Source organism: Eurosta solidaginis, chromosome 1, assembly GCF_040869045.1.
Source record: "Eurosta solidaginis isolate ZX-2024a chromosome 1, ASM4086904v1, whole genome shotgun sequence".
Taxonomy (NCBI): domain Eukaryota; kingdom Metazoa; phylum Arthropoda; class Insecta; order Diptera; family Tephritidae; genus Eurosta; species Eurosta solidaginis.
Window position 1 is genome coordinate 324,339,013 of NC_090319.1, and position 14,420 is coordinate 324,353,432.

A 14,420-nucleotide genomic window follows, 5' to 3' on the forward strand; every position below is an offset into this window, starting at 1 on the left:
AATTACAAAGATTAAGCATTTAAAAACAAAAAAAGTGCTTTTCAGTGTAATAAAAATTTTCCCGATAGCCGATTAGAATACTTTTCCAATGGTACGAAGATCTTTGAAATCGGTTGAGCCATTCCGTAGTTATCACAGCTCAAAAGTACCTATTACCGTAATTTTTCACACATTTTTCACAACTTTGACACCTTGCCACGCCCAAAAATGCAATTTCTAAAAATGAGGTTGTGTTTGTATAGGTAAAGTGTACCTCTGTGCAAAATTTCATCAAAATCTGAGGGGGTCGGGTTCAAAATGCGCCTTTTTTTAAAGGTTTTGATATGAAATTCATCATATATGGTTCAATTGAATATTCAAAATAAAAAAAATAATTTATATTTATATCTTTGGTTGACTAATCGGTTTAGTTGAAAAAACAATTTTATAGTTAATCAATTGATTATTACTTTAAAAGCTTTGCGTACTCAACCAAAAAATTTATATTTGCGAATATTAATGAATAAGCAGTCCACGGTTACGACCGACTAAATAGGAGAGCGTGGTTTAGAAAGCCAAATATGCACCACGACAGTCGGTGGCAAGGCCAGAGGACCTTCAGTATGGTGGTCCCGTATGAAGATATTGTACGGGCTGGCGATCAGGGTATTCTGTCATCTTAGTAGCCGAAGTTGAAATCTCGTCGAACTTTGGTTGCTGCCTTAGTATGTTTGAAGCTAATTATGTTGTAAGCAGTAACTTACGCCGCAGTCTGAATCTGTATACAAATTCTCAAAGAGGCCTATATCAAACCTCCCGCGGCCTCCCTGCTGATGTAAATATAGCCCAGGAAATTTGGAGCTTTTTCAAAAAAGCACCAAATTGCCGCGGTTTGGTCGTCCAGCAAACTTCTGGCAACACTGTGTGCATTGTCAGCTATGTAAGGTCCTCACGCACCACCGGCAAGCTTCACTTAATTTAACTTGCCACCTCCAAACAGAAGAAGTTTGATACATATGTATGTACGTTGAGGTCATATTTCGAACGGCGACATGAGGACGTTGACTTCCACCTGACCAAGTGAAAATTGCTACTTCCTTGTATATGTCCACTAAATGGGCATAAACAAGGTATGCAACACTTCGCAGAACAACAAAGAAGCATGGAAGAAACAATTGGCGATCCTTCACCGAGAATTATCATTCATAAGAAGGCCCGCCCAAGTTACAGATGAGATATTTTCAGAAGATACGTGAGCAATATTCTCCTCTCTAAAGGGGATACAGTTGCCTAGCCCAATAACGTGAGTGTGGTAAAAGATCTCACGTAGAGTTCCGTTCCTGAAATAATGCTAAATGCCATGGGAGGCTAGGTTTTCGTTTAAATAGAAGAATATAATATTACACTCTAGCCAGGTTAGTGCAAAAAGCGATATCCTTCAACGTATGCAAAAAAAACTTAAAAATATTTGAATTAGTTCGCAAGATCTCCTATTCTTCGTATGTGCTATGCTTTAATGGAAATTTCTATTGAAAATAAGGAAATTATTTAATATGGTATACCAAAGTAAGGCCCAAAATATTTGTACAGAAGCTCTTAAGTCTTGTAGACACATGCGCAGTTAAATCTAACCGTCAGCTCTATGCAGCGGCTAAAGTCAAATTTTAAATGACGTTTTCTAAACTCAGTGAAAATTACTAAATAAAAAGAAAATTTAGAAGACTAAAAAATACCGTTTAATTAAAATTTGTTGTTTAAAATCAAGGCGAATTCAGTAACAGGTGGTGTTGTTATCCCAACAGCTGATTGCTTCTTCTTGATTTTTTTCCGTACAACGCTTTTGTACAACAATATGTCCAAGGTAAATCTATACAAGGTGATGACAAAGCGAAGTCAACCAATTCGCCGTTCAGAAGAATGTCAAGTCAAAAGAAAATTTTCATTGCTTTCGATAAACTGACATATTGTTGTACAAAGGCCATGTATTGAAAATAATCAAGAATAAGAAATCAGCTGTTGGCATAACAACAGCTGGTACTAACCAAGGCGAATTCAATACTAGGTGTTGTTATCCCAACAGCTGATTGCTTCTTCTTGACCATGATGTAATAATAAAGGTGATGTCAACAACATAACCTCACTTTTTCGGCAGCTCTAAATGCCAGTATTTACGTGTATTTCAAAAGTAATAAATTTGGATTGTTTAATTTTTTGTACAAATTCTTCAAATAAATTAGTTTTCTGCAAAATTTTGTCTATATTCTGTTAGGGAATACAAAGTTACGTTAATCTTCTTGGCTAAAAAATTCTAGTAACGGCTTATATAGTTGTAATATTTCTAAACGTATAGTAAAATCTACTACGATCGTAGTAGAACTCAAAGATAGTTCTGTATAATAGACAACCCTCTAAATTATGCATGCCGAGCTTGTCAGAATGAGGGAAAACGTCAACGGGATGAGAACACCTGAATATTCATTTCATCATGTTCTTGACTATTTTCCATACAGCGCCTTGTACTTTAATATGTCAGTTCATCGAAATGAATTAAAAATTTCTTTTGACTTGACATTCTTCTGCACGGCGAATTGGTTAAATTCCTGGTATGTATTCGCCTTGCCTGGTACTGAATTCGCATTGCATCTCTATTGACGTTCTTCTGCACGGCGAATTGATTAGCAATGAATGCAGCGCAACACGCGTCTTGTCTTGAAAACCATAATCTATACCAGGTGGTGGCAAAGCGAATTCAATCAATTCGCCGTGCAGATGAATGTGAAGTCAAAAGAAAATTTTCATTGATTTCGATTAACTGACATGTTGCAGTACAAGGCGTTGTATGGAAAATTATCAAGAAGAAGCAATTAGCTGATGGGATAACACCACCTGTAATGAATTCGCCTTGACTGACATTTTGTTGTACAAGGCTTTGTATGGAAAATTATCAAGAAGAAGCAATCAGCTGATGGGATAACACCACCTAGTACTGAATTCGCCTTGAGTGAAAACTGATATCAAGGCGAATTCAGTACCAGGTGTTTTCGCCTTGACTGATATCTTTAAAAATGTTCTGACCAGAAGTTTTGCATAAATAATTTTGACAAGATTGATTACTATTTTCAATTACTGAGGAATGTAATTGTAATGTAATTTACCCAGCTCTGCTCGTTTGCACACAAATTTTATAAATAAAAATAAAAACTAGTTCTTAACGGAGCTAAAGCTTTCCTTTTCATAAAATATCATATCAAACATTAACACTCTAAACACCAATCGATTTGGAGACTAGTGCCTCTCACCTTTTTGTCTTTTATTATCTCATCTCACTTGCGATATCTGCCTCTATTTAACTCGTGCTACGTTGACGTGGAAACTTATTACGTTTACCCAGTATACGCATTAATTGCTTGGACATATAATACGGTTTTTCAGGTGAGCCATCATTACGTTCACAATCCTCCAGGAAGCACAAAAACAATGTATCCACTGCCATTGAATAAACGCCAAAGAACACAGACGTCATTATGAAAGCAGCTAGAACGACCAGCGTCACAGGTACGGCATTGTAGTGTAACTGTACAAGATGTGGACTATGCACTACAAAATAATATGTGCCAACACCAGCGGCGCCAGTTAGTAAAACTTTCGATAAGAAAAATAAGAAATCGGTGACTTTATCCACAGCAACAACACGCAGGAAATTACGCATAATCAAATTAAAAGCGTCCTTGGCGCTCGAACAGAAATTCTTGCCATGTATGGCGCACATAATATATGCATTACGACTGAGGAAACGCAAGAAGGTTTCTAGTAGCCAAAAGAAAAATTTGAAAAGACAAAGTATTGCGCGTGTAACGGCATTATCATATTTTTTCAACTTTGAATCGATGTATTCCAAAGCGACGCGTATCATGCGACATATCGCGAGTATGAGCGCGCCAAAAGCCAATGTGCCCAAATGATAGAATATCGTTTGACGGAAGGCGCGTCCTAGCGTGAAATATGGTACATCACGTTTCTTAAAAGTCCAATACCATGTAGCAAATGTAAGCGCCAAAACCATATCGGTAAAGGCGGCTATGAAGAATGTTAGCCAAAAGAAACCGAATACATTATAACCAATAAACCAATTAACCAATGTGGGATGCTCGATGCCGTTAAAACTGCATGTAGTACGCATACATTCGGTACGCGTGCTCTCGATATAACAATTTTGTTCAAATATTTTTGGTTCACAGCGTTTGCCAACTGTGTAATTTATAGCTGGACCAGTACAAATACACATTTCTTGCGAGATGCCAGTTAGGCTGGATGCATCTAATTGACGTATCATACGAAAGGCAGGTTCACCAATTGAACCCAAATACAGACCGACGCCAATAGCATATGACACAGCTAAAATGAAGAGCACCCATGAGAATATGGGAAAGAATACTGTAGATATAATGCTCGATACCGCTTTGCTGCCTTCTTTGGTTAGCGCAATTGCTATGCGTATACGATTGCGTAACACAATTACCAATAGCAGTATGATCACCAAACAGATACTAAGGAATATGCTCAGATATAACCAAATTTTGGGTTCTTGTAATATATTCTTAACAGCCGCTTCCAAGTTGAGTGTGTGATTGGGCACTGTAGCGGTGTCACGCCAAAATTGATATTGTTTCACGCTAAAATATATGCCAAAACCAAGACCCACCAAAACACCAAGTATGGATATCCATAGAATGGGTGCCGCAAACCAGCGCATCAAAGCAATTAAAATTAGCGATGCCACCAAAGTGCACATCAAAGCCATCAACACCACATACCATGAGTTAAAAATATCCTCCACAATCTCCTCACCCAACTGCTGTGCATCGTGTGTGCCATTGTAGAAATGTGCAACCATATTGCCTACTAACTTTGCGAGATGTGTATCAGCTTGACGCACTTTCTGTTTAATTGTTTCAGCTTGTTCGGTACGTTGACGACATTGTATCTTTGGTTCATCCACCAGCTGTTGTCTCTCTTTAATTGCTGCATTTGGTATTGCAGTTAGAGCGAGGGCTTCCATTTTTAATTCAGACAAAGTTGAATCATCTGCGAGTAATGCATCAATAAGTTGGCGTCCTTGAGTTTCACCAATACCTGCGCTATCATTTGTAGATGCACGTCTGCTGCGCGGTAAGAGCACCGATGGTATAAGTTCACAAATTTGTGATGAGAATTCCCACATGCAACGATTTAAGAATGGTACACTTTTCATATATGTGCCAGCACAACGCTGTTCTCTGATCGCTTTACGCATCGCATCCTTACTAATCAGACCATTTTTATCAGCTTCTGTTAGACATATCATAAGTTCTCTTAGCTCCGCTATGGATTTTTGATCTTGCATCTTTTCAAATATGAATGTTTGCGTTGGACAGCTTTCCACGCATACCTGTGGTGTTGGGCAGCCAGTTAGCGGTACAAATGGATCGATACATTTGCCCATATCGAAGAAAAATAAATATTTCTTATGCAATACAGATGAATCGATGCCACATTTGCGATTGAATGAATCTGTTGGCACAACTAATTTATTAAGATCTCCATTTCGTATGGCGTATTGTGCTATAAAACCCCAACCACACAGAAAGATTAGGAAAATTATTAGGCAATGTACATCTGTACAGCTTCGATTGCGCCATTCGGGTCCACGAAAATTGCGATCGTATGGCATTGGCTTGCCATATTTATGGATTAATTCTCGATCTTCAGACATCGTTCATAACTTTGATAGGTGTGCAGCTTCGATTGGATGTGTTGTATGGTGTATTCGAATTAAGTGCAGATGGAGAACTTCTCCCAAATAATTGCAAAGCTAAAGAGAAGAAAAAAAGATAAACATTAGATGATAATTTTTTTTAAATGTACTACATATTCTAATATTAAAAGATAAAAATTCTATTTACTAGAATAATCTTTGCTTTCTTTGCGTTGTGTGACGCAGGCTACGATATGAAATAAATTATATATACTACAGATAGCTGAATCTACTGCACAACGTCTTGGTTTCGCTATCTGTGGCTAGCAGTGATATGTAATAAGGTTTCAAGGCATGAATAAAACCGATTCATAACAATGCTTCGGTTGCAACTGCGGTTCTGAAAAGCGTTGCGGTTCCCGGTTTAGCTACATTCTTTTTTCTCATGACTACATGGCTTGTTCTATTTTAGGGCTCTTGAATTTAGGTAAGGGTTATGGAATAACTCTAGATAAGAAGCTGTTCTTCAAAGTTAAAGACTGCACTGACATTGGGTGAATTTGGCGGTGGTCAAAGACATGGGTTCTACGGTACTCATTAGACCTTGCAAGTATTTCCAAAAATCTAGAAATCTTGCAGTCACACCAATACCTTTGCTATAAATTGACTTGTAACGACTCATTCATCTGGCTGTGCTGTGTATAAACTCAGGCTACCCGATGAGCGCATAGTCTTCGCAGAAAATATCGCTGTTATTTAGAAAATGTTAACTGTCTGTTCTTGAGCAGCTGGACCCCGGGCCCACTGGCTATTGTTAAATGCAAGTATTGTCGGCATATCGCGACTTACCAGTTATTTTCTTCCTAGTCAAAATAGATGCACTACACAAAGACATGCTGCGTTGCATGCTACGCATAGCGCTGCTAAATATATTCAAGCAGAGTTTTGCTGCGCAGAACCAGTGTGGGGTAATAAGAAGTATTTTTGCATTTCAAACGATACAGCCTACAAATTTTAGACCCACAAATTAAGTAAAAGCACTTAAAGGTTCGTAAAAACTATTTAATGAAAATTGCCACACGAAAATAAGAGGCCAATAGACAAAATATTAGTATGGGTGCGCCAAAATATTCACGGAATGGTGTAAACTTGATGTGGAGGTAAGAGGAGATCTGTGACTTCTCTTCTACCACTTTCTCTCCATTGTAGCGGATATCAAGCGGAAACATAAGCCATCTACTGTGCCGTAAATCATTTATTTAGCTTTTACACCAAGATAGCCGGGTCAGGCCTTCGTCTCATGTGTCGACAAAGGAACGGCGATCACTTAATGCCAGAGATGGAACAGAACTTCGAATTATCGAGTGTACATCAATGATACGATAATCCTTTCAAAAGCGGTTCTACAAATATAGAATTCCCAATAAAACGAAAAAAAGACTTGATACTAAAATGCGGATGCAAATTTGACAAGAAACCATTTATTTTAGCATAAAAAGCATTATAAAATCCTGGCACATGGACCTAGTTATGCTGTAAAATGTCATTACGAGGGGACCTGTGTACAGGGATATTGAAGAAAAGCTAGCCAGAATGGGTACAGCTGAAAACATTCTTTCAGTAAATATAGCTAAGTCCTGCGTGTGATCATAAGCCGAGCTAATATGCTCAGTATTTGCCTCGTGCGAGTCAACAAGGACGCACAGACACACTACAGAGTTCGGCGATATAGTCCATGGTAAGGGATATTTTCATGCCTACACTCAAGCCAAGGAAACGTCCATTGTGTACCCCAAACAGTCTCTATCCTTGATGTACTAGCTACTGGTGATCGAAACACTTTTCACTAGAATGCTTTTGTAAATTCGTTGTAAAACGCTTGTTTGGAAGTAGCTAGTCATCTTCTACTTAGTGCCGGAAAGTTTCATAACAGATGCTGCACGCTTTTCTTTTCAATTACTTTCCCGTCTTTAATGTGATATGAAATCTCACGGTGGAGAACGTTCGACAGCTCATTCCGAATTTCGCGAAGTAATCATATTTTCTGTATATACATACACATATCTTGGGTGTGCTTAACTCTTTGGACTACATATTTATCTCGGTATCCCGAACCAATCTTTGATTATTTGCACGAGTAACCCTAAACAGTGGCGGATTTACCATATAGGCAACATAGGCTAGAGCCTAGGGCGGCAAAATTCGAGTAAATTAATTTTTGAAAAAAAAACAAAAAAAAAAAACAAAAAAAATTGCATTCAGATTTTGCTGCTCTTAAAATAGTGTAACGAATTTACTTGCAAATCCTCTTATTTGCAATCCTCTGCTAAGTTCGAATCACTAAACTGTTGAATAAATAACTTCAATTTGTAATAATGCAAAATGGCCATTATTAAAGTACTTCACAATAACACTCAAACTGTGCAACGAATAAAAAAAAAAAAAAAAAAACCAAACTGATTGATAGCTCAAATGAAACTCTACTATTCAAAATAATACTGCTCTTGCTCGCTAGATAGCGTCTTAGTCGAAACTGCTTGACAACTCAAATCGCTTTATATACTCTCTGATTTCAACGTTGCATCTTCTAGGCGCTTCCAGAATCTACTAGTTGTCATTAGCTCTCAAACTTCTACGCTGTAACTACAATTTCACAATTTTATAGCTTTTCACAGGAGTATCTCAGATATATGCATGTGTTTGTGCATTGACTCTCCGCTGCTCGTATACGTACATGGTACATATGTGTAGACGCAATTATTGTTTCGTTTATGTAGATACATAATGATTGAATTATTGATGTGAATTCGCGTCACTGCTTAGCATCGGCTTAGAGATAGCAATACCCCTTAGTTTTGCTAATATTCGTAAGACTGCCCTCCACCTAAGTCTGTTCGTCCCGATCAGACAAATCTCTCGATCTAAACGCTGCTAGCATCGCCAAATGTACCACTCTTCTATTTCGTGATTTCCCAATTGCTTGTATGCGGTAGACGACATCACTGATCGTCTTCACAACTCAGTACGGGCCTTCCCAACTGCACCGTTATTTGGATGGAACACCTTTCCGCCGGTGAGGGTTGTATAGCAGTACCAAATCTCCCTCCCGGAAACCTTCCAAATTATTTTCCTTGTCGTACCTGTGTTTCATCTTACTACTCATTATCCTGGATCGTTCCCTCGCACTCTGTTGCTTGGCCAATGAACTACTTCGTAGAGCTTGCGCTTGACGGATTGGCTTCGCATAATCAGTATCATTCCCACATTTCACAACAGTAGTGCGCTCCGGCTTGAAACTACCCTCGCATTCTTTCTCGGAAATTCGTTGCTTCGTTTTCCTGCGTCTTTTAGGTTTTGTCAATGCCAGTGTTTCTCTCGCAGGTACTTTTGGTTTTGCTTTATTTGGCCCATTCGACCTATTAACCTTTGCCTTTGACTTCCGTGGTTTTTGTCGAGTCTTCTCCACCAGTACTCCATTACTACTGAATCCTTTCCGCAAACTGAAGTTAAGTGGTATATCCTGGTTCTCATAACGCATCACCCTTCTCTGCATATCGATCTTGATGTCATGGTCAACCAAGAAGTCCACTCCCAATATGACTTCTTCAACGATCTTCGCCACAACGAATTTGTGTAGAACCGTGACCTTTCCAATCAAGACTTCACATATCACTTCTCCCTGAACTTGGTTATACTCGCCAGTGACCGTACGCAACTTTGCTCCAGGTAACGGTTTTATTCTCCTGTTGACCAAGTCAGATCGGATCAAGGAATGAGATGCGCCCGTATCTACAGTCAGTACACGTTCTTTACCATCCACATTCCCTCTGACGGTAAGACTGCTTGATTTCCTTCCGATTTGCGACACAGATATCACAGGACATTCAATAGCCGGGGCAAGTTTTCGTTCTTTACATCCGACACGCTCTTGCTCATTTCCGTCAGCTTTGCGTTTACGGCCACCCACATTGTTGGATCTATTAGGACCAAGATCGCAATGACGTGCAATGTGACCTGGGTTGCCGCACTTGAAACATTTAATAACTCCGGCATTCTTCTGTTGAGATCCCTTCAGTGCTTCCAAAATTGTGTCTACCCACTCTGGCCTTTCTACTTCCACACGGCGTGCTTTGAAAACTGGCTTACACAGAAGCGCACTGTTTCCTGAATCAGAGCTTGTGACACCGTTTCTGCGAATGTTGGCTTTGGGTTTGCGTATGTAGCTCGCTTTGTTTCGGCGTCCCGTATACCATTTATAAAGCTCTGAATCTTTACCCTTTCAGTGTATTCCACGGGTGCGTCCGCATTCGTTAAATGTGCTAGCCTTTCAATATACGACGCAAACTCTTGCAATGTTTCGCCAGGCCTCTGGAAGCGGTTCAGCAACTCCATTTGGTATATCTGCCTCCTATGCTCAGTTCCGTATCGTCTCTCTAAAGCGCGCATCAATGTTTCGTAGTTGTTCCGCTTGTACTCTGGGATGGTCTGTAAGATTTCCGCAGCTGGTCCTTTTAAAGCTACGAACAATGCAGCAACTTTATCTTCAGCATTCCAGTTGTTCACTGTTGCGGTCTTCTCAAATTGTAGCTTAAAGACCTGGAAAGGAACAGAACCGTCAAAGGATGGTGTTTTTACCTTTGGATTACTCGTTGAAACTACTGGGCGATTTAGTTGCAACTGCTCGATACGTCCTCTCAAAGCATCCCCCTCGGCCTCGATTTTTTCTTCAAACTGTAAAATTTTTGTATCTTGCGCCTCCAACTTCGAGGAAATACGTCCTTCTTGCTCTTCCAGTTGAGCAGAGATCTGCGATGAGATCTGTGTTGAAATTTGCACCGCCATTTCGGATATCCGTGCCTCTTGTGCTTCAATCTTCGCTGTTATACGGTTCTCCTGCGATTCCAGCTGAGATGACATTTGCGACGACATTTCGGATATACGCGTTTCTTGTGCTTCCATCTTCGATGTAATCTGTGTCGACATTTCTGACATACGCGTTTCTTGTGCTTCAATCTTCGATGTTATTCGTGTCTCTTGGGATTCCATCTGTGATGACATATACGTTTTCTGTTCTTCTAGTTGAGATGACATTGTCGATGTTTGAGCAGATATTGCAGCCAAAATCATGTTCAAGTCTGTGCTCGTAACTGTCTGCGATGCTTCGTTTTTCTCTTCAATTTTTGTTGTTGTCTCGTCCCCATCAGGATAAAAGACATACTCGTCCACATTAATTCCTTCTGCTTCCATTGCCTCTCGTAGCCGTGCCTGAAGTTCGAGTTTAACGCCGCTTGTATTCAATCCACGGCTCTCCAACTCCTTCTTCAGTTGCTGGATCTTCAATTCACTGAACTTTGTCATGTCCTTGTTTTCGTCCGGAATTTATTCAACAATTCCTCTTCTGACACCAATTGTAACGAATTTACTTGGAAATCCTCTTATTTGCAATCCTCTGCTAAGTTCGAATCACTAAACTGTTGAATAAATAACTCCAATTTGTAATAATGAAAAATGGCCTTTATTAAAGCACTTCACAATAACACTCAAACTGTGCAACGAATAGCGTGCTTAATAACCAAACTGATTGATAGCTCAAATGAAACTCTACTATTCAAAATAATACTGCTCTTGCTCGCTAGATAGCGTCTTAGTCGAAACTGCTTGACAACTCAAATCAAACTGAATTCCAGCGCCTCTACAATTATCGCCTTATATACTCTCTGATTTCAACGTTGCATCTTCTAGGCGCTTCCAGAATCTACTAGTTGTCATTAGCTCTCAAACTTCTACGCTGTAACTACAATTGCACAATTTTATAGCTTTTCTAATTGCATACTTTCAGGAGTATCTCAGATATATGCATGTATTTGTGCATTGACTCTCCGCTGCTCGTATACGTACATGGTACATTTGTGTAGACGCAATTATTGTTTCGTTTAAGTAGATACATAATGATTGAATTATTGATGTGAATTCGCGTCACTGCTTAGCATCGGCTTAGAGATAGCAGCACCCCTTAGTTTTGCTAATATTCGTAACAATAGTATTTTTGCCTGCATATTAACTATAATAAATAATTAATTCTTTTATATGCATTTCGAAATTAGAATGAAGATGTAAATTATTTTTCTGCATAGCAATCACTTCAACTGGAACTTTTGGAAACTGCATTCATGCAAGGTTTATGGAGCTTCTTATTAAAGTCATTCCATGCGGTGAGCAAGAAATAACAAAATGTGAATACGAATATTTCCTGATCATTTTGTTGAACGAACTCATCAAAGTTGTTTCTGATACTCGTGAAGAATTCAATCAGTATGTAGAGGAAGCTCTCTCTATTTCAACGATGTGGGAATACAAAATACTGAGGAAGCGTAGAAGAAATTCGAATGTACGAAATGGTGAAAATGGGAATCTGGTATTCAATTCAGTGGGCATGACAACTTTCGTGTCAACGCTTTCAACGTTATCTTGGATCGTACTTTGGCAGAATTGACACGAAGACGTGAGGCATATCAAGAAATCTATTCTAAATGTTCTCTTATCATTGATATGAAACATCCATGGTTCAACTATATGGTTGGCTCATCTGTAAAGCAACAAATTATGTCTGTTGAAATTGTCAAAATCTGCGTGTTGGTGTTGGTGCAAATGGAATGAAATGAAAGCATAAAACATAGCAGTTGTTGTGTGTGGTAAGAAAATGTTGTCAATGTGTTGGTTTCATTTTGAGTTTGCCATCTCCTTTTGACAATCCCATCGACCATGCAATGATAAAAATAAAATCAGCTGATGAGATGAGCCAACCTTATAATTGAACCATGAAAAGCTCTAATCAACAAAGAATTACGTAAGAAATCCACTATATTGAGCAACTACTACACCCAAGATCTTAAGGAAAATTTGGGAAATTAAATGGTCTTTTTCAATGCATACTGCATCGAAAAGAATATTTCATATTATTCTCCGCTGGAACTGTTGAAAATGCTGATACAGGACAATTTTCAGATCTCTTACCCTAATGTTGACATTGCGTTGCGAATGTTTGTTTCAATTCCTATTGCAAATTGTAGAGCAGAGAGATCGTTTTCTGTCTTAAAACGCACGAAAAACTACAACTCAGATCTTCATTGGGCGAGGACAAACTAAATTATCTTGCGTTGTTGACGATAGAATCAGAATTGTTTTTATCCATCAATTGTTGTTGTTGTTGTAGCGATAAGGTTGCTCCCCGAAGGCTTTGGGGAGTGTTATCGATGTAATGGTCCTTTGCCGGATACAGATCCGGTACGCTCCGGTACCACAGCACCATTAAGGTGCTAGCCCGACCATTTGGGGAACGATTTATGTGGCCACATTAAACCTTCAGGCCATTCCCTCCCTCCCCACCCCCAAGTTCCATGAGGAGCTTGGGATCACCAGAGCCTCGTCTGTTAGTGAAACAGGATTCGCCGCGGATAGGTGAGGTTGACAATTGGGTTTGGAGAAGCTATATATTGCGCTGGCAACCTGAAGGGTTGCGCTACACAGCCCTTGAATCTGGTATTTTAGTCGCCTCTTACGACAGGTATACCTACCGCAGGAATATTCTGACCCCCTAACCCGCTGGGGTTTTTTATCCATCGATTGTGATGATATCATTTGAAAATTCGAAGCAGAAAAATCAAGAAATGTAAATGAGGTTTGGAAAAAAGTTAAGGTTAAATATCTCATTAATACAAATGGCGATTATCTTGATTTCGTTATGTATTTCATTAATAACAAACTACACTGTAATAAAGCACTGAAAATTGTAATCATTGTGTTAAATATTATTATTGTGAAAATAAGGGCGGCAAGTTATGTATTGCCTAGGGGCGGCGAATATTAAAATCCGCCACTGCCCCTAAACGTTAATTTTTCTAGTTTTAACTTAAGTATGCCAGTTTAAAATGTTAACAGCAGAGATATGTATGTACTTGGAAGGGAAAGTCTTAAGCAGATATGTATATCGGTATTAGACTGGCATGCACTTTTCAACCTTTTTAGGCTAGACACCAAATAGCTTCATTATCACATTTAGCATAGGGAAGTGTCTGATTGTCTACCCATTAAATTTACTCGAATGTCAGCAGGTGTCCATATGTATGTGGTTAAATTCTTATTAAGCTTAAACGTGCATTTTTATGAACATTTTGTAGCTACACGGTTAAAAATTTGAGCCTAAATCATGATGTAATAAACCAGACTGTTGAAGTCAGTATCACAAAATGGCGTCCCATTTGACAATAGTCGCCCTCCTCATGAATTGAAATGTTGCTTTTTGACTTAACTGCAGTATACATTTTTTCAGTATCATAAAAAAAATACTACATTAATGCCTTTCTGAAACATGATATAACGTGCTTGAAAATAACGTCTGTGGTTTGCATTTCCTTTTGTGAGAAAGTTGTATTTCCTTTTCCTGAGAGAAAATGAGATTATTGACAATCTGGAAAAATATCATAAAGTATCTGTGGGTCTTGTAATACGAAAACTTCGGATTGACGGTATATGGTCCCAAGACCGAACATTTATCTATGTAAGCCAAGCATTAAGAGGTAAGCTCATTGAGCAGAAGGAGGTGTCTGGTGTAAAATATATAGCCGTTGAGGTTTTACAGCGACGAAAAATCAGAGCTTATAGATTTACCTGATGACAAGAAAGAAATATATGGCTTATCAGAACTTCA

The 14,420-nt window shown here is 38.9% G+C and overlaps 1 protein-coding gene across 5 annotated transcripts in view; it reads right to left on the minus strand.

Annotated features, from left to right (window-relative positions):
• Positions 1-202: 202 nt before the first annotated feature.
• Positions 203-14,420, minus strand: part of Ctl2 (Choline transporter-like 2) — a 169,450-nt gene continuing 155,232 nt past the window's right edge. For all 5 annotated transcript variants that reach the window (XM_067761955.1, XM_067761952.1, XM_067761951.1 and 2 more), the window contains exon 2: positions 203-5,830. In XM_067761955.1, the coding sequence (XP_067618056.1) occupies positions 3,326-5,731 (2,406 nt within the window). In that variant the 5' untranslated portion in view covers positions 5,732-5,830 and the 3' untranslated portion in view covers positions 203-3,325. The remainder of the gene's footprint in view (positions 5,831-14,420) is intronic.